This window comes from Hydra viridissima, unplaced genomic scaffold, assembly GCF_058129835.1.
Source record: "Hydra viridissima isolate aposymbiotic clone 2 unplaced genomic scaffold, HvirCarnegie_v1 scaffold_3, whole genome shotgun sequence".
Taxonomy (NCBI): Eukaryota; Metazoa; Cnidaria; class Hydrozoa; order Anthoathecata; family Hydridae; genus Hydra; species Hydra viridissima.
In genome coordinates this window covers 13,662,501-13,683,057 of record NW_028324302.1, presented here as the reverse complement: position 1 = coordinate 13,683,057, position 20,557 = coordinate 13,662,501, and the positions used below count along the sequence as shown (strand labels likewise).

General features: G+C 29.5%; 3 protein-coding genes across 4 annotated transcripts; 2 read left to right on the top strand and 1 right to left on the bottom strand.

The window, feature by feature from the left end:
* The first annotated feature begins 911 nt into the window (after positions 1–911).
* LOC145180557 (eukaryotic translation initiation factor 3 subunit A-like) lies at positions 912–9,169 on the top strand. The gene is given in 18 exon segments (XM_090081653.1): positions 912–1,143; positions 1,411–1,735; positions 1,821–1,984; positions 2,250–2,449; positions 3,421–3,629; positions 3,718–3,889; positions 3,991–4,179; positions 4,355–4,564; positions 4,670–4,900; positions 5,117–5,326; positions 5,465–5,650; positions 5,653–5,703; positions 5,942–6,064; positions 6,192–6,345; positions 6,733–6,906; positions 8,029–8,118; positions 8,364–8,765; positions 9,002–9,169. Coding segments are annotated over 18 exon segments (3,255 nt in total). The 5' UTR covers positions 912–1,094; the 3' UTR covers positions 9,118–9,169.
* A 28-nt stretch (positions 9,170–9,197) lies between these two features.
* LOC145180558 (polycomb group RING finger protein 1-like) lies at positions 9,198–11,844 on the top strand. Of its 2 annotated transcripts, XM_080055467.2 has the most exons (10): positions 9,202–9,350; positions 9,432–9,531; positions 9,710–9,806; positions 10,289–10,344; positions 10,508–10,564; positions 10,674–10,770; positions 10,844–10,877; positions 10,976–11,077; positions 11,172–11,252; positions 11,327–11,844. In XM_080055467.2, exons 1-10 carry the CDS (start codon positions 9,327–9,329, stop codon positions 11,438–11,440), a joined length of 762 nt encoding a protein of 253 aa, XP_079911593.2. In that variant the 5' UTR covers positions 9,202–9,326; the 3' UTR covers positions 11,441–11,844. The 2 variants fall into 2 exon arrangements, with proteins under 2 accessions (XP_089937781.1, XP_079911593.2); XM_090081655.1 differs by lacking the exons at positions 10,976–11,077; positions 11,172–11,252; positions 11,327–11,844 and having other exon boundaries at positions 9,198–9,350; positions 10,828–10,941.
* Positions 11,845–15,195: 3,351 nt separating this feature from the next.
* On the bottom strand, positions 15,196–18,297 carry LOC145202574 (transcription factor aptf-4-like). The gene is made up of 3 exons (XM_090081654.1): positions 16,658–18,297; positions 16,112–16,465; positions 15,196–15,732 (listed from the first exon to the last, which is right to left on the bottom strand). Exons 1-3 carry the CDS (start codon positions 17,137–17,139, stop codon positions 15,564–15,566), a joined length of 1,005 nt encoding a protein of 334 aa, XP_089937780.1. The 5' UTR covers positions 17,140–18,297; the 3' UTR covers positions 15,196–15,563.
* Positions 18,298–20,557: the final 2,260 nt, after the last annotated feature.

The following is a 20,557-nucleotide window of genomic DNA, read 5'->3' as shown; positions in this document are numbered from 1 at the left end:
CTATTCAAATATTTAATTATTATACATCATTGTAAAGAGCTTTAAATCAGTATTACAATGGTGAAAATTTCATAAAAAACTAATGATTCTGCTAAAAGTTATGCCCATTTAAATGACAAAAATTCATTATAAGGAATGCTTAAGAAAACTGCAACCAACTTAAAAAATTAGCGTTCGGCTTACGGTGGTTTTATAATAGAACTTCATTGTTTAGTTTTTAGCGCATTAACTTGCCTTGGTTATATTTTTATTCAACTAACAGCAGAATATGGTTTTGTGTGTGTGTGCGTAAATCATGTTTTGAATATTTTTAAAAAATCACCAATATTTTAAATAAAGTTTCATTTTTCTAAAAAAACAATTTTTTAATGAATAAAAAAGTCAAATATACAAAAGGCTCATAATCGTGAATCCCCCCCCCCCAACTTCTACAACAGAAGAATATTTGGTACCTTTACTGCGTGCAAAAGTAGAATATGAGCGTGTCATTATTTTTTAATGAAATTTGGCAGGTACATAGAAAATAGATATATAAAATTGATTCAAAGTTAGAAAAAAAAAACCCATCATCCCTTCAATGTCAATTCACTACCAGAACAGGAACGAAGTTTTCAATAGCAATTAAAGCACTAAAAACGTTAGTAACTGCAAAAAAAAAAAAACAAATTGCAATAAACTTACAACACTCTACTTTTAAAATATTATCTAAGTCAATATAAAATTCTAAAAAAAAGACGAGAAAAATCCTTGCAACACCAACCTCGAGCACGCGGTGAAAAAATGGTCACAGATTTTATCTTTAAAATCGGTGCCATAAATCGCAGATACGCACATACCTACTTAATGCCACAGATTTGTTATCTGAGTTTTTTTTAAATCTGGTCTTTAAAATATGTCGCGAACGTGGTACTAATTATAAGGAACACTTTTAAGTGCTTGAGTTGGACATCATAAAAATAATGTTTACAAATCCGAAAAGTATAATAAAAGTATTTTAGATTACTACCTAACTTTATGTTATCAACTCCGTGTATTCTTTTTCTATCATAAATTTCTGAGCCTGCTGTACAAAGATTTAAAGAAATAAATATATCATGGTACAGTATTTTCAAAAGCCAGAAAATGCTTTGAAAAGAGCACAAGGTAATTTTTTTATGTCTGGAGCTCAATAATTACTAATAAAATTCTTTTTTTGTTAAATCTTTAACAAAGAAACTTTGAAATTGTTAAATAAAAATTTACATATGATTCTCTGAAACATCAATTTTTGCAAAATATGTGGAGTGTTTTATCTTTATCACGTATAAGATTGTTTTTCTCTTCCTGACTCATTGTATTTTTGAATCATGTTTTATCACAGTTTAAAGTATAAATTTTCATTTTTTTTTTATGGTCTTATTTTACATTTAGAGTTCATTGATATTGGCAAGCAAGAAGCTGCTTTAGATGTCCTTTATGAAGTTATTAAGAGTAAAAAACACAGAAATTGGCAAAAGATACATGAGCCTATCTTGCAAACATATCTTAAACTATGTGTAAACTTAAAACGGTCTGTTAATGCCAAAGAGGGTTTGTACCAATACAAGTTGATATGTCAACAAATGAACATTTTGTCTCTTGAGGAAACTATCTCTTTCTTTCTAAACTTAGCTGAAAAACATGCAGATGAAGCTAAAAATCAATCTATTGAACTAGTTACTGTTGAAGATCTTGATCAAGTACAAACACCTGAAGGGTAATATTTTTTACCTGACATTTAATAGTTTTTAAAAAATAGGTATAGTTTTATTGACAACAAAAGAAGTTTTGCTTTTTTTTAGAATTTTGCTCTCATCTGTCAGCTCAGAAGATGCACAAGATAGATCAGATCGTGTGTTGTTGACACCTTGGGTAAAATTCTTGTGGGAAGCTTATCGCAATGTTCTTGAGTTACTACGCAACAATAATCGTGTTGAAAAACTTTATCATGAAACTGCTCAAAATGGTAATAATTTTGATTATTTGGTAGAAACAGAAGAGTTAAAATTAATGTGGTTAGCCATTTTTAAGACTATAAAACAAGTAAAGAATTTAACTATTGAAAACAAGCAATTAAAATAAACTGATTAGTGATAAGATGCAATTCACTTTAAATAAAATACTTTTAAATGCTTTCATGATGATATATACGTATTTGATGAAGCATTATTTTTGCAGATATTTAAGATATCTTGGAATACTAAAAAATATTACTTTGTTTATAACTTTAGCTTTCAAGTTTTGTTTAAAATATATGCGTCGAGCTGAATTTCGAAAGTTATGTGTGCTTATAAAGAATCATTTGGATCAAGTACTCAAGTATCAAGGCCAACCAACTGCAATCAATTTGAATAGTCCAGAGAGCTTACAAATGCATTTGGAAACTAGGCTCGTGCAGTTAGAGAATGCTATAACGATGGAACTATGGCAGGTAATTATCTTAATAAATACTTAGCTTGTTAGTTTTTTGATTGCAGTTTAAATGGTCCTTTGGGACTACTTAAAGAATATTGTATATAAAGATAGACTGCTGGGCTTTAGTAGGCAATTTAATAAGTTTTTTTATGTCCACACTATTAATAAGATTATTTAGATTTAAATGTTCCACATATATCTGACATAGATTTTTTGGTTATCAGAAGATTATCAATATTGTTTGATAAAACAAATTTAAAAGCAGGTTTATTTTTTTAAAATTTTATTTTGAAAAGTAAAATGCTTTGGCTCAGCTTTCAACTTATTAAACAGTAATCAGCCTTTAATGTTAATACGTAGATTATAAACAGCTTATTATTAGATATATATTTTTAAAAATAAATTAATTTTTTATTCTTTTGTAAATTTTCTTTTGATTTGAAATTATTTAGGAAAAAAGTCATCTTGACAAGTACTAGATCTTAATTTTACTTCTGTTTATTTAATTGTCTTGTACTACCATTCCTGATTATTGTTTTTTTCCTGCTATTGCTTCTATAACATTAAGATTAGTTAAAAAAGTACCCAATATTTTTTAAAATCATTTTCATCCAAATTTTAATTGTTCTCAAAACTTGTTAATCTTCTTGTTTGTATAATTATTAAACTTGTCTTTTCATTTTTGGTATATTTTTAATATATAAGATTTTCATAAAAATTCTTATGCTTTTATGCTGTTAAATTTTTATCAAAAGAGAGTTCTAGACACTAGGTTTAAATTTTTACAAGCAGCAAGCTTGAAATGATTGGAGAAATATATAAAAATGGAATATGCTATTTTTGTTCAAAATCAGACTCATGTTATCTATAAGTAAAGTGTAGTTTGAATATTAAACAATGATTTTTTTTTTTCTTTTAATGTAACAGTTTTATATTGTTTTGTATTGTTATAGATTATCAACAGGGATATATGTTCATTCTGTTTAGGAAGCTTTTCGTGCAATAGAGGGTATTCATTATTTAATGTTGATGTCAAAGAAACCACCGAAACCTCACATGATGGCAAATTATTACCAAAAAGTTTCCCTTGTGTTTTTTAAAGCTGATAACTATCTGTTTCACTCAGCTGCTCTCTTTCGTTTGTTCACTTTGGTGAAGGAGCAAAAAAAAACAGTGACTGCTGAAGAACTCGAAAAGTATGGCTTTTTTTTATCCTTTCAAAATCATTTTTTTTTTATTCAAATGTTTTATTAGTTTTTTTTATACCAAAGTTTTTAATTTTAGGATTGGTAGTCAAGTTCTCTTAGCAACTCTTTCTATACCAATTCCACCTGGTAAAAGTAGCATGGAAGAATACTTGAATTATGATACTCAAGCTTATGAGAAGGATCGCAGACTTGCAACTTTGTTGAGTTTATTGACAGTCCCAACTAGGAGGAGTCTACTTGAAGATGTTGTATGATCCATTTCTTTACCAAAACTTAATTTGAAATATTTAGCAACTCACATTATATTTAATGTATGCAATTTTGTAGTAAAGATTTCACTTACATTTAGGAAGCAATTATTTTCCCTCATGTTTCTGCACCACTCAAAGAACTGTTTGCAACATTGGAGTTAAAGTTTGAACCACATAAGATTTGTAAAAAAGTAAACGAAACTTTACAGCTGATTAACCAAGATGAAAACCTTGTGCAATATTCTGAGTCTATTAAAGAAATTTCAATTACCAGACTTCTTAGCCAGGTATTTTATTTTGTGGATCATGAAGTTTAAGAAATTGTTTCTATGATATAAATATTTTTGAGTTAAACTTAATAAAGTTATTGACCTGATTAACTTGATATATGGGGAAACATGGCTTTATAAAAAAAAAAAAATTCTTCAGTTAAGTTTTTTTGTTTGTTTTGTAATCTTACAGGTTTCTCAAGTTTATGAGAAAATGTCTTTCAAGCAGTTATTGAAAATGGTGCCATTTGCAGACCGCCATCAGCTTGAACATAGGATAGTCAACTGTGTGAAAGAAAATGACATGCAGATTTACATCAACCATCAAAAAGATTCAATATCATTTGGTTCTGCACTAATGGTTGCTCTAAGAGAAGAAGTTCCTAATGGTCCTCATATTCAGGTTAACTAAGTTTGTATAAACAAATAATTGCTTGTTGTTTTTTTTAACACTTCTTTTTAAGAGTTTTAATTTAATAAAGCTAGTTCTGAATTCTATCTTTAATAGGGAATGCCTTCTGAGATATTAAGGAGTCAGCTTTTTGCACTCTCAGAAGGGTTAAAAGAAAGCATTTGCCTTATGAACCCGGAGACCATTCAAAAAGAACATGATCTTCAACGTGAACAACTGGTTGCACAATATTTAAGACAAGAAAGAAAAGAACACATTCAACTCTTGTATAGAAAAGCAATTATTGAGCAGCGTAAAGAGAGAATTGAAAATGAAAGAAATGCTCAAGTAGGATTTATTCAAAGTAGCATTCTTAATATGTCACTTCTAGATCATTCATTTTATATAATTAGAAATGTTGTTTTTATAAAGTACATTAGGTAGTTTCTTTTTTTCACAATGTTTAGTAGTAAGAATATTGATTTGTGGTTTTATTTTGGAATTTAGATTTAAGCAAATTATGCTTGTAGTTATAAATTAAAGTTTTATGTAATAACTTAACAGGAAAAGTACGAACGTGAGCAGGCTAATATGCAGAAGGAACTGTTACGTCAAGCAGAAGAGCAGAGGCTAGAAGTAGAACGTGAAAAAAGAGAAAGGGAAAGACGTGCCCAGGAAATGAAAGAAATTCAAAAGCAGCAAGTGTGGGACCGAGTTGAATCTCTAAGAGGAACAGAAGTTGGAAAGAGAGCTTTTAAAAATCTTTCAGCTCAGGTAATCTTTCTTAAATATTTATTTAATTAGCAATGTCAAATAAAATGCTCAGAGAGGAGTTTATTTGATATTGTCAAAAAAATCTTCTCCAGGGGACATGAAATTACTGTATATTTAAATTTTTTTTTTTTTGGTCAGGAAATTGATGAAATGGATCCTGCAGATATCCTTCAACGTCAATATGATCAAGTAAATCGTGAGAAACGTGAGCAACTAAGTAAGCTTCGCACACAAGAAAAACGCATTGACCACTTGGTTAGGGCTATGCGTCTTGAAGAAATACCAATTTTAGAAAAGCATATTGCAGAACAAAAAATCAAGGATAAGAACAAAAAATCAAGGATAAGAAAGAATGGGAAAAGGATGAAGAAGAAAGGGTGAGTTATAAAAAAATAAGTCTATAAAATTAATTTTTTTTTTTTTTTTTTTTTTTTTTTTTGTTAATTTCTACAAGTACAATTTCTACATTACTCATAAAGATGTATAGTTTTAACTACAATTGAAACTGTTTCCTAAATAAAACACCTATTTCTATAAAAATTTGTAACCTAAATGTACATTTTCTTAAATAAGATTCTTTGTGTTAACATTTTACATGGATTATAAAATTTTTAGTTGCAAAATACAGCTAAGGAGCACCAATTAGCATTGCAAACAAAAAGCAGGTTAGAACGAATGATGGCTGACAAACAAGTTTTCTTAGATACATTATATGGACATAGACATAAGGAGTATGAGGTGATTTAAAAGAATAAACTTTTCATATTACTTTTTTGGATGAAAAGTTAGGCTGATATTTTTTATAAAACTAAAAGCTTTGTTTTTTTAAATTTAAAATAAGAAATTCTTTGATAATATTTATCAGAAAAGATTGGAAGAATTTGAGAGAAATCTCAAGAGAGTTCGTCAGGAACGTTTAGAAGCAAACAAGAAGCAGCGAATGGCACAGCGCAGACAAGAATTTATACTTGCTCGAAGAGAAGAGAAACGCAAAGAAAAGGCAGAACAGTTAAGAAGAGGTATACTATCATAAAATGTATTAAGTACTGTTGACTTATATCTCTTTTTTACTTATTGTCAAATGCTGTGTGTCACTTGTCCCACTATCTTTTATTTAAAAAAAAAAATATTTAATTGTATATTCAGATAAAATGAATGTAAAGTTAAAATAAAACTCAATGTTTAAGTACTTTTGATTTCTTATTATTTGGCACTTTGTAACTTTTTAAGGTATTTAAAACTTATTTTTAGAGCCAACATTACATATTTGTAATATGTTTCGTATGTTTTGTTTTTAAATATAAAAGTTGTATGATGAAATTTTTAGCTTATATTGGCTAGATTTGACACTAACTCAATGTTTGTATTGACCTTTTAAAGTTACCATAATCTTTTAAATTATTTAGAAAAAGAAGCTGAAGACATTCGAAAACAAAAAGAAGCTGAAGAGAAGCGTCTTTTACAAGCAGCAAAAGAGAAAGCTCTTGAGGAATCTCTTCGTAAACAGAAAGAAAAAGAGCGTGAGATTGAAGAAAAGTTAGAAAAAGAACGAAACTTGTTAAAAGAAGAACCAAAGAAAGGTTCTCAAAAAAAAGATGATTTGATAATAATTTTATTTTTAAAAATACTAAGCTCTGAAATTTTTCCATTGATGTAACCAATCTGTCATGATTTTCCTAATTTAACTGTTCAGTTAACAATTTCTGCAGTCCCTTTAGAATGTTTCAACATGCCTCTGATATTAGGCATTAAACAAACTGCTCATTTGGGTAAAAAGAGTAGTTTGTTTAATGCTTAATTTCTACAATTGAAGAAGTGTATTTACTCTTTTAATATTACTTAGTAGTAATACTCTGGTATTTTAATAGATTCAATTTACTGAAACATTCAAAACAATAGAGAAATTATTTCATAATTTTGGCAACATAAAACACTTAGAGGTGCTAAAGTTGACCCAGAATAAAGTAATAAAGTTGAAGTTGAAGGAAAAAATTTGAAGTTGAAGGAATTAAATTGATGTTGAAGGAATTAAGTTGAAGTTGAAGGAATAAAGTTGAAGTTGAAGGAATTAAATTGATGTTGAAGGAATAAAGTTGAAGTTGAAGGAATTAAATTGATGTTGAAGGAAGAAAGTTGACCAAAGAAGTTGTAACAGTTCTCAAACTATTTAAATTTTGTAAGATTGTAATCTACTTAAAAGATGGCCTGCCAAAAATACTTGGAAATACTTCCAATATCTCTATCAGATATTTTTTGTATTTGTTTTGGTTTGTCCAGTTGTCCTGAATTATTGTTTTTAGAGTGATTTAGAGAGAATTGATTCTAAAGCACTATCTGTACAGAAACCTATCACTAATAAATTTTAAAATTTCATTGTAGACCTCATGCCATTCATCTGCAAGAATCCTATCAAAAACTCCTTCAATTTCTAGGATTGTACATGTATTTAATGTATTACTTAGTGTTTTTTATAATAAATAAATGGTGGTGGCAGGGGGGAGGGGAGGAGAGATTGTCTTTTACCTATTATTTAAATGAACTGTAATTTTTTGTATAGTATAGTGGTGTCATTGTAACTTTCTAGGAGGACTGCACTGGTATTTTTAAAAATAATACTTTATGGGGTTGTTATGTATATATGTATAATGTTAACAATAAATTTATGTTTAGGGCTCATTTTTTAAAATTAAAGCTATTTTTAGAGAGTTCTGTTGGTAAATATATTCCGCCAAGTCAGCGACGAAAAGTTGAAACACCATCTGCTGCTGATAATTGGAGAGGAGCTGGTGGAGGTATTTTGTTTAGCTATTCAAAATAAATAAGAAATCAATTGCAAATTATTTTACATGTAATATTTCGATTTTAAGTCAATTGGGTATAGCTTTCATTATCAAACATTTCGTCAAATCCACATTATTAAGAAAAAGATTATAAAAATCAGTAACCTAAACCAATAATTGTAAGAATTATTAATCACAAATGCAGATAATTTTATGAATAGACTCGATTTTTAAAAGTTTTTTTATGTTTTCTTTAGATGAACAAAAGCGTTCTGAACGTGCTTCTGACCCACGAGATGAATCCCGAGGGTTTGGCAAGCGTGATGACCCTCAGGGAATGGACAGACGTGATAATCCTCGAAGTTATGAAAAGCGAGATGATCCTCGAGGTTTAGAGAAGCGAGATGATTCTAGGAATTTTATTAGAAAAGATGATAAGCCATTTGATCGACGTGATGGTCCCCGTAGTGGATTTGATAGTCGCGAAGGTACCCGTACTGGATTTGATAGTCGCGATGATCGTCATGATGACCGTTCCGATCGGCGTGGTGACGATAAAAGTGACTCTTATCGTGGTTTTAGTGGTAACCGACAAACCTGGCGTGGAGAAGGTGGCGGGGACAGCTGGAGATCGAGTGATAAAGGAAACCGCCCAGAAGGTCAGCTTGTTTTACATTAAAGTTTAAAAATTAAGTTAAAATCGAAGAAAAATTATGGTAATTTTTCTTCGATTTTAACTTTCGACAGTTAATCCCATGAGTTTTTCATTCTTTTTATCAAATTATTTTTATTAAGTTATTTTTTTAATTTTTTTTTTAAAGTTTAATTTTAGTAAGACATTTTTGCAAAAAAACCTTGCTACAGTTTCAATTTATTTTGTTTAATTACATTGTAGGTCGATCCTACAAAATGTCACGTGTGGGAGCTGATCGAGATCGTGATGATTCTGATGACCGTCCAAGAGGATCAGGAGCTTCCAATGAAGATGGATGGAATGTTGTTAAAAGATAAACTGCATCATTTTATACAAAATTAAATGACATAAAATTGCATACTAATTAAATACGTCGTATTTATTGCTTTGTTGTACACAGTGTTGAAAAAATTACACAATCGTAGTTTGAATAAACAGTTAAATTAGAATAATGTAAATTTCCTAGTATTCTTGTTTTATTTAGTTTAAATTATATAACTATATAGAAAAAGAGGAGGGCAAGAAAATGGACGAGCGAGACTCGCGCAAGGTCAAATTCATTTTATTTTCTACTGATGATATTTTTATGAGTATTAATCTCTTATATATCAATTAAGTATTTTCTTAAAAGGTATCCATTAAGTTGCGTGATTTAAACCCATACTTGGTTTGTATGCTCTGTGCCGGGTATTTTGTAAATGCAACGACTATTATAGAGTGCTTGCACACATGTAAGTTGTCTTTGTTGTTGTTGATATTCTATTTTTTCAAAAAGTGTAAATAATGCTATATTAAAGAATTGTCCCGGGTGTTTAAGAGATATAGAGAGCTTTCTATTTTTTTTTTTTTTTTTTTTTTTTTTTTTTTTTTTTTTTTTTTTTTTACCGGTAATTGGTTTTTTATATTCAGTTTGTAAAAGTTGTATAGTCCGTCACCTTCAAACAAGTAAACGATGTCCTACTTGCAATCTTCAAGTTCATGAGACAGAGCCTATGTCAAAACTTAAGTTAGTATTTTTAGAACATTTGTGCAAAGTAAATTACTTTCAACTTTAATTTATAATGAATGGATGTACGCAATTTTTTATTGTAAAATATTCAAAAACGCTATTTTTTAAGATAGACAGGGATCATGGGATTTATCGCAGTCATCATCGATTTTTATTGGTTCGCACTTAATCTATTAGGTGACTTAAGAAAGTATCAGTTCTATAATTTTTTGTAAACCAAGTTCTTAATTCGTTTAAGTTTTTATTTATACTTAGCGAAACGTTTTTCATAAAAATTAAAAAAATTGAATAGCGAAATCTTATAGCCACTTCTCCACCCATACAGGTGTAATAATTTTTTATAAAGGTACATGTGGCTATAATTCCTAGGTAATATATAAATCATTTGTATATTAACCAGTTACAAAGTCACAATATTTTAAAAATTATGTATAATAAATAGCATGTAGAACTCAAGATCTATTTATTTTTTACCGCAGGTTAGACCGAACAATGCAAGACATTATCCAAAAGTTAATTCCGTGGATTTCTATCGGTAGGATGTTGCCAAGAATTTTCCCTTTCAAACACGACTTGAAATGAAACTATGAAATGAAATATTTAGCTATCAAAAGAACGACCTTCATTATAAAAACGTTCTTTATTTCTCGATTCCAATTCACGTCTATCAAACACTAATAGGTTTTGCTTTTATTTAGAGGAGAATCGTCGTGCGCAAGACTACGAATCCAAATTAAACAAACAAGTTGTAAAAGGTAAATATTTACATGGGAAATTTTATTTTGGTTCTAAGTTGATGAAGATTTTTTTAAATAAAATTACTGGAGTTTGATGGTGGAAAAATTGCGTTTTTTTAAATTTTAGATGCAAGCATCAACGATTATCAAAAGTTCGAACTGATAGATGTGAGAAATAGTTATAAAAGCGACGAGCAGATAAATTTGTGTTTGCGCTTGGAAAGGTATTCTTTGATATATTTTACCCAAAGTAAAATTCGTGTTAATTTATCTTTTAACAGATCATTTTAATTTTAGATACCCTGAGTACTTAGTTGAGAATAAAATGGAGGTGAATATGACCATAGTTTATAGTCGATAAGTTAAAGACGATCAAAGCCCGGCTATAATGTTATATAATTAAATTTTAAATTGTTGCCTTTCCTGAAGGAAACTCCGCTTAAATATGTGCGTTGCTCAGTCCGATCGTATATTCTTCATATTCGCCATTTGCTGAGTAAGCTTTACGGTGTTTCTCTCCAAAATTATAAGGTAATGAATTATGTTCTAATGAGTTTAATGCGACTGGACTTTTTCTAAATGACACGCACTTTTTCTAAATAATAATACCATAAATATTTTATAGATAAATGTCTGGTGTGATGGAAAAGAATTATCTGACTTAAATAATCTGAAATTGGTTTACTTCGCATACTGGAAATGCAAGGTGAGAATGATTTGTCCACTTCTGAAAACAACTTTCCTCAGCTAAATCTAAATATATTGAACTTTTTTGATTAGCCTCAACCAATGGTTTTAAGTTATTATCTTGAAGAACGCGAGGAAAAGATAGTAGCTGATATCATAGAAGAACTAGTTAAATATGTTGCTAGAGAAGTTATGGACCCCCTATGATAACTCGAGTCTGTTTTTTACTTATGGTCTCCATGTCAATATACAGTTAACTTTCCGTTCATCTATTACCGTCGACTGACTTTAGTGTATAATAAAACTGATTTAGAACTACATTCTAAAAATGTTTGAAGAACATTAAATATCACAAGGGACTAAACTGTACGGATGTACGACAAAATGCTCTTCCTTAAATGATGTGTCAAACTTGACTTTCTTAATTATTTTATCCCAAGTTGAGTGCAATATTTGCTTACAACCGTTCAAGACAAATTTTGATTTAATTTTAAAATCTGTGTAAGCTTGTGTCAAAAAAGCATTTAAAATTGTAAAAATCTAAGAAAACTGCTAAGCATAATTTTTATATATTTAGTTTATTTTTAAAATATGTAAAAAGCATAAACAAATTTCTTGTATACACCTTTCTCCTATACAAGCTTACAGACAATCTCTGGCTATAGAAAAGCCATGTTAGGTTCAATAGAGGCTGCACCTAAAAAGTTGGTTTCTATTCCTTGGTAGCCTCCAAACATTACATACATGTTGTTTTTTTTATAAGCATAACGCTTATAAGCATATAGAGGCTCAGATTTGGAAAAAAAATAAGCATATGTAAGCATATTCCTGAGCCTCGATAAACTATTTTAAAAATTTAAATTTTATTTAATTAAAAACTTTAAATATATATATTTCTAAATTTAAACCAACAAAAACAACAAAAATCGAAGTTTATGTTTTGCAATCCAACAACAGTCTCTCTGAAGTGTTTTATTTCTCTCTTTTTTTTTCTCTCTCACTTTTAATGTGTAGTTTATTTAACACCATATTTAAAATGTTTATTTTATTTCTAAGTTCTATCTTTGATTTCATTGATAACAGTTGTATATAGTATATATGCTTTATTTTTTATTACTATACTATAACATTAATTCAGCTTCATTAAAACCAAAGCAAATACAGAGCATAAGTCAATTTTTTATTTTTCTTATACCCATTAACCTTTAGTAACGCGCACGCTTTAAGAAAGTATTGAAATAAGCATATTTTATTAGAAATATGCTTAAGCTTAAGCATATTTTTGAGCCTCTTTTAACTTTTTGCTTAAGCATACCCGAGCCTGTTTCAAAAATTTCATATGCTTATAAAAAAAAAACATGTAGTTGACCAGGCCATAAAGAGTAAAATCTTTACATTTATGGAAACTGTGTAACTCAGGTGGTGGAATGTATTCAGCATGGTCACCAAGAATTTGAGGAGAAATATACCCTGAATCTATAACTAATACTGAATTCCTTCATACTATTAGAACTTGGATCAATTCACTAAAAGTTTTTTTCTTTTCACATTTCATAGTACTTTCTTCTTCACACCAGAGGCAAGCATACATGGAAGTATGACTATTTAAACTAAATAATGTTATCATTCCACCAAAACACCTAAAATGCAGACCTTTTGACGTTCATGTCCTAAGTATGAATCACTTCATTAGAGCTGCAGGTAAGCTTCTTCCTTAAACAAACGGAGGCACCGATGTAATCGGTGTAATCGACGTTGAATGAAAAGACGTTCAACGTGATTAAAAGGTATTAGAACATGGTAGGATATTGCATTAAAAATAGTGTTAAGAACCGTTTTCATAAGAAGTTCCATTTGACATAAAAACTACCATTTTCATAAGAACTACCATGTTAGGAAACTATATTTTGGGGCTGATACGTAAAAGTAAATTTCAGTTTTTTTAATCGCTTTTGAATTACTTTAAGAAAGATTCATCTTAACTTAGTTTGTGTTACTGTTTGCTGTTTGGACTTAAGTGAACAAAAAAAATTGAACAAAAATTTTCTTTTTCTCATTTTAAATAGGTACAATTAAAATGCTGGTCACAAAAGCAAGTGTATGATAAGACCTCTGGTCTCCCTTACTTTTATTTTTCCTTAACCTTTTCTAATTAATCTTGACTTTTACCAAATTTCAATAAACAACGTAAAAATGTCTGCTCTTCAAAAATCTAAATGTTCTGTTTAGTCATCCGTATGAAGAATGTGAAGTTTCATAATTCTTTCATTGGCTTCTAGTTGCCAATAACTTGTTGTGACGTAATTACATATTTAGGCATGCGTCTCATGTTGAACGTGTTGGGTGGTATTAGATTTGTTTTCTATTGTGCATTATACCATAAATACAAATAATCTTTTGTGGTATTTTATTTCGGATCTAGAAAATTTGCAGAGTCCTTTTTTTACAAATTAGTGATGAAAATTTGTTTTCATACTAATTGGTATTTAACTTTAATCTTTACTTTTTGACATTTTTAAACCTTTCAATCTCAAACCTTAAAACTCTTTATTTTTTGAAACTGAAGATTTGATTGTTGGATATTGGCATATAAATGGTGTGTAAATCTGCTTTATTATATAACTAATTCCTCAGAGAGGAATACAATATAGATGAGGAGAACTCATCTATATTGTATTCGTATTGTAAGTGGCATGATCAGTGGTGCTTCATTGGGGGTATGATCCTTCCCTCCAATTAAAAACACTGCACCCTACGTTTTAAACTCCAACACATACAAAAATGATCTGTAAAATAGCTCATTAATAATTATCAGCATTTTTTTTTTGTTTTGAAGTGATAAAAATACGAAGAAACTGTTTTCAGAATTTGCGCGGGCTGTATTTTCAGAACTTGTAGGGGAGCGCGGGCTGTTTTTTATTTTTAGAATTTGTAGGGGAGCATGGGCTTGTACAAAAAAAAGTGAGAAAAGTTGATTAGAAATTTAGATTTAAAAAACGCATAAAGAAATATATAGTTTACTTACAACCCATAGCTTATTTGAATAGCCACCGAGAGAAATTTCGGACCCTGGGGAAGTTTTCTCATGGGGCCCTCATTACGATCAATAATATACCCAGGACCAATAGAAGCGTGGTCTGGTCATTGAAAATTAAATATGAAAGTTAATTAAATCTTTTCAAAGTCAAAACAATTCAAATCCTTTAAAAATTGTTTTAAAAAATTATTTGTACCCACACGGGGCCCCGGGAATCTTCCCCGTCCACCCTCCCCTCTCGGCGGCCATGCTTATTTGTAAGCGATATCTTATTATTTTTTGCAGCTTCTTTCAACGATCTTCCAAAAAAAAAGGTGAAATGAAAATATTTTTTAAATAAACATCGACACTGATAAATTTGTAATTCGATTACCAAAAAAACACAACAGCAATAAAACAAAACTGTTTTAAAATTTAAAATAATTTCAAGAACACCTTATTTTAACGGCTGTTTCTTATATGAAGGGTTTTGTATGAAGAGTTTAGTAGAATAAAGGTGTTTAATCAAAGAAGTTTTAAATGTATTTCTGGTAATATACTGCTACAGGTTTATTAAAGACTTTCTTTTTAAACTTATGTAACGATCAGCTCTAAGACTTTTCCTATTTGCATAAAAAACCGCTCACCAAATAAAATTCGTGAAATAAAGTAAATTGTAGGAATAATCTCAACATTTGTCTCGATTCTTCACAGCTGTTAATAAACAAGTCCGCCTAGTAACAAAGAAGTTTCTTTTTATTACAGTAAAGTTCATGATCAAAATCAATAATAAGTGTAAACCTTTTCTTTTTATGTTGACACTTACTTTTGATTTTGGTTACACTTTTTGCTGACAGAAATTATTTTTAAAAAAATGGCGTACAACAGCTTACTTCTTCCGCAAACGGTTATGATACATCGCGCGTGAACAGTAAATTGTAAACGATTTATTTAGTGAAATTTTCTTATTCCTTCTAATAATACAATAATAAAAATACAAATTCCACAAAATAAACTACTTCAATATACAAAATAAACTACTTCAATAGATAATTCTAACAAAATAATATTTCAAATTATAACCTTGTATTTTCCTGCAGCAAAAAATTACGCGAAAATGTAATGTCTACTTAACACTACTGTAGTATTATCAAGCGCCAAAAAAAGCAAACCCACCCGTCTAGAAAAATAAATCTCAGTCGTAAAAACTTCAGTTAGATGATTAACAAATAGAAAACCACTTACAATCGCCTCAAAGTTAAATAACGGAAACAAACTGACATCAGAAGAAGCAAGCAAAAGGTAACTACTATTTTAGGCAGTCCTCAGGATACGCAGTTCCTCCTCAAGATAGCTAAGTAAAAACAAAATGTGATTCTGAAGGTTAGGAAGTCCAAATGAGTGCGAAACTAAATTGAATGCGTTCATTTCGTGATCGTTTTTGCGCTTCTCTAGTCCAAAATATATATCTAGTAGAACAAATCTAAAAAAAACATTTCTTGATTATTTTAATCAATAGCAACTAAATGTAATGTAATAATATATGTTAAGTATTAGGTTTAATATCATTTTATCTCAATTTTAACAAAAGCAATTGATAATCCTATGAATGTTAGTCAAGCAATAACAAAAAAAAACAAATCGCACAGCAAACGCACACCGGCCTAAGCTGGTTTAGGATTCAGTTATCAGCCCGCCTCAAGCCTAAATATTTACATGAAGAAATAACAACAACAACAAAAAAAAGTCTGATGCATTTACACAAAAACTTTTTCAAGTTAATTTGCAAGGGATCTGCAAGTTGCGATCTTTGCTTAAGTTTGAGCAAAAAGTTACACCGAAATGTTAAAATAATGACTTACTTTGTAATTTCGTCTTCCTTTTGACGTTCAATTAAAGCTTCGTTTCGCAGACTTGTACTCATGTTGTTGTTTATGATTTCTTGCGCTGATTTAAATGCGAACCAAGTTCCAGGAAAATACCTATAATTGATATCATTTATACCGTTTGCAAGAGTACGACACTCCTCTTCGCACATCTTAGACAGAACAGTGTGTTCAGAGCGTTGGTTGTGTTGGTTTGTTTTTATATCATGTTTTTGAAGTAATAAACGAGCAGAATTTTTCGCTAGTCGTACATAGGATATCATATCGACTTTCGTCAGACATTCAGGCTGGTTTACGCGACGACGAAGTTCATCTCTGGAGATATTGTATCTATAATTAATTCTTATAGTTTAAACTAAATCTCTCAACAACCCTGTTCATTAAAGTCCAGTTAAAGAGTTTTCATGCTGTTACTAAAAATTAAAGTTTTTGGACATCTAGTGTAAATATAAATTTACACTCAATGTCCCAAAACCTTAATTCTTTGTGACAGCCTATTCCAAAAAAGGTACAAAAACATACCTGGGTTCTCTACAACCAGGTAAACTAAGGATACCATGTACTTGACACGCGATTTCTTCGATATTTGTGCGTTTTCTTTTAGTGTGACATAATTTAGTATCAGAAGCAATCTTCCTCTTCCGAACCATCGGTTCATTAGAAGACTCCGAGACACATTCATACGAAAGTTGTTTTTTATAAAGTTTTTCGGAATTATTTTGACATTTTGCTAAGTCTCCAGTATAATGAGTTTGATTTGTGCAAGATCTGTTGTTACCAGGATCCATGCAAGCTTGGCACTGTGGTCTTTCAAAAAAAAAATCGCTACTTAAGTGCCTGACGCTGCCGCTCGGATTCGCACTTTGAAAATCAATAACATTAGGTGTTGGTGGTGGAGATGCAGGCAGTGGCTGTGTAATTATATCGTAACTCAGAGTTTTCCACGCATGTCGAAGTTCCTCTGCTCTTACCGGATTTGTTACTAACGCATTTAAAAAAGACATTACTTCTACTGTAAGTAGACGTTTGAGCTAAGTTCTATCTATACAAAGACTGTGTCTGTTATTGAAACAAGACTGTTTTATGATGATCTAGAGATTAACGACGTCAAGAGACACGTTTTTTTCCCTTCCAATCAGACTTTTAAATTAGTAAGTGGTCTCCATGCCTCTGGGCGCCGAATAAGATTTCAAAGTTTCCTTTTTGCAGGACAAATTTAGAGCGGTTGCGGGTAGAGCAAACAACGATTTCGGTAAAAAGAACATCGCTTAATTAAATTATCTATTTCACTCTAACGAATATGAGCGCCAAAAAAATTGCGTTCGTAAATTTTAAAAATGACGCATGCGTACAAAAATCAAGCGGTTTTGGTACGTCATAGTGTGGCGATTTTCCAGCAGGTGGCATTGAGCTATTTCGAAACATCGTGAGCAAAATTACAAGCACTGTGGAAAATTTATTAGAAATCACTCTTAATTTTAGATCGAAAAAAAAAAAAAAAAGCAACGTTAATATTTAAAAAGAAATAATGATCGATATTTTGTTTCCCTTCATAAAAATGGATCTGAATATTTAAGAAGGTAATAAATAATTTTAAAATTAAAATTTTTTTTAGGAAGACATCAAACATATAACTTTGACAATACTTCGTTTTGAAAAGACGTATTAAACAGCCAAACAAACAGCGACACGAAGTTTTCAGAGCGACGTGAAGGCGATGCTATCGAATGTTCAATCACGAAATTTTAAAGGAATAAAGTCAACGTAAACAGTTTTAGGTCTAGACAAACTAATGAGATTTTAGCGTGATACTTATTTTAAAACTTGCTAATGCTTCCTAACAGATTAATTTTATGAACTTTATTTGTTTTTTTCTCCTTTAAATTTCGAAATTCATAAATTTTTTACATGATATTGTTTAACGAATTAAGAATTAGAAAAAACCAAAAAATACTTACTTTCGTCTTAATATCTATGCCAATAAGTATATAGAAAAATGCAAATAAAACTCTTGAGTGTAGTTAGAAGTTGAAACATCCGGCTTTGTTACGAAGTCGGCCATTTTTTATATTCAAACACTACGTTTTGAGAAAATATGACTTATGCAAAGCAAGTCGAGAAATTTTAACAAATGTTTGAACATTTTGATTTCTGTTTATAAGAGTAAATTGATTAAGAAATCACGTGATTGCATTACTGCGCCTTTTAAAAACATTCGGTCTTGTATTAAAAACTTTTTAAAAAATAAAATAACATTTTTCAAAATCCTTTCTTTGGAGGGTCACATTTTCTCATAACATTTTAAAAATTACCCACCTAAAGAATTAAAAACTAAACTTAGAACAAGTTTTTTTTTTCGTTTATATAAGAGAATATTTGCTTGGACGGTACACATTTCTATATATCGATTCTTTTTCAAAGTATTTACCGTCGAAAATAGGAAAAAGATTTTTTTTGTAGCAGACATCACTGGAAATGCACATAAACATAATTTAGCTGACAGTTTGAAAAAAAAAAAATTACTTCTCCCCCTCGTCCTTCAAACTTATGCCATCTTAGAGCGCATGCTCCTGATTTAGGATATCTTAAAAAATTTCATATTCCAAATATAAGACAAGTTCACAATGTTTTCTCAGATTGAAAGAAAAAATTTTTAAACATTTTATTCAAAATTTGAATAAACTGAATTATATGAACAATAACAACCCCCTTATCTGTTTTACTCCCTGATAAGCAGACAGTGCTATATAAATAATTTGAAAAAAATTGCATTTTAACAAAGTTAATACTTTTCAAAACGATGTTCGAGTTTCTAACATTCCTAACTTCATAATTCTTTTGTTTTAACATTTGATTTTTCTTTGAATTTGCTTTCAGTTAAGGTAGTCGATCCCAATTTAAATAAATTTCTTTAATAAAACATTTATATCACTAAAATTAGTCTTTTTATGTTGTAGTTGATTTACATATAACATTAAAAATAACAATAATAATAACAATAATAATAATAATAATAATAATAATAATAATAATAATAATAATAATAATAATAATAATAATAATAATAATAATAATAATAATAATAATAATAATAATAATAATAATAATAATAATAATAATAATAATAATAATAATAATAATAATAATAATAATAATAATAATAATAATAATAATAATAATAATAATAATAATAATAATAATAATAATAATCAAAGTTTGCCTGAAATATTCAACATTTGTCTCGTTTTAGGGCTTTATATTCGGAGAAAATATTTCCGTAAATACGAAACCTTTTTTAATGCTTTTTGGTATTTCAGATAATGATATGTTAACTTAGGAAGCCTTATAGATTTCTTAAATTAGAGTGTATGGTTCAAAAGTTGTAAGCTTTGCCATAACAATTTTTAGTTTTACTAGGGAGGTTTTCTAGACAAAGTCTAAAATAAAATTTATAATAAGTAAAATTAAATATTCTGCAACCAGACCTCTTCTTATTTAAAATAAACTGGGAAAATTTCAAAATAAAAGAGTAAATAAATCAAGAGATATTTCATTTTATTTTTGTTCAATTTTCAAAAAATGAACAAAACATGGCGGTAATCGGAAATAAAAAATAAAGTAAATCAGGTTTACGTAAATAGTCCAGGTTCTTCTACTGTTTCTTTATCCAAGAATCGTTTTTTAATTCCTCTCAGTTTCCGCCTTCTTGCTTTGTTTTCGTTGGTGAATTTCCTATTTTAACATCCTATGATACATCGTGTGACTTAGTAGTTTCTGTCATTAATCGACTGTTATTTTCACCTAAAATTTTAACTCCTTGAAATTCATCGTTGAACGAATAGCTGAGTTTAAACATAGTTCGTCAGGTTAGAATTCTTTTGTTCTATCTCCCAACGTTTAAAATTGAAGATAGAACAAAATAATTCTAACCTGTCGAGTTCTAAAGACTTTTTACCCACATTCACATCCTTTTAACTTTTTTTCCAAATATCAATATTCAAGCTTTCATTAGTGTTATGTGTGAGACTGTAAAGGCACTTTTTTAGTAACTCTTAATGATATAGATCTCAGAATACTCCAATAATAATTTTGTGAATGACTAATAGGAGGCTGTTAACACTTTTTTTTTTAAATCTCTATAATTAGTTAACGTGCATTGTCTTTAAAGGTGCCAATTTGTATATTTTTAAACAAACGGTTGCTATAGGCGTTGCTAGATAAACAAATTCAACCCTTCCTATCATAAGCTTAGTTTGTCTTTTTTTAGTCAATTTTTATCTCCGGTAATAGGTAACGTACAAAGAGAAAATATTCTGCTATTACCAAGTACTTTAAAAAAAGTATAAGACGAGATACTTCACAACGTACTTATTATTATAGCAGAAGGACAAGTTGTTTTCAGAAATTGTGTCAAACCTTAGT

What these genes read in the sequence shown, in the direction of transcription:
- LOC145202574 (XM_090081654.1), bottom strand. Translation starts at nt 17,139, where the DNA reads ATGTCTTTTTTAAATGCGTTAGTAACAAATCCGGTAAGAGCAGAGGAA. An exon ending in CCTGGTTGTAGAGAACCCAG is followed by an intron (nt 16,466 to 16,657) that starts GTATGTTTTTGT and finishes AATTAATTATAG; the next exon opens with ATACAATATCTCCAGAGATG. An exon ending in AAGGAAGACGAAATTACAAA is followed by an intron (nt 15,733 to 16,111) that starts GTAAGTCATTAT and finishes TGTTTTTTTTAG; the next exon opens with ATTTGTTCTACTAGATATAT.
- LOC145180558 (XM_080055467.2), top strand. Translation starts at nt 9,327, where the DNA reads ATGGACGAGCGAGACTCGCGCAAG. An exon ending in AAACAAACAAGTTGTAAAAG is followed by an intron (nt 10,565 to 10,673) that starts GTAAATATTTAC and finishes TTTAAATTTTAG; the next exon opens with ATGCAAGCATCAACGATTAT. An exon ending in TTGTGTTTGCGCTTGGAAAG is followed by an intron (nt 10,771 to 10,843) that starts GTATTCTTTGAT and finishes TTTTAATTTTAG; the next exon opens with ATACCCTGAGTACTTAGTTG.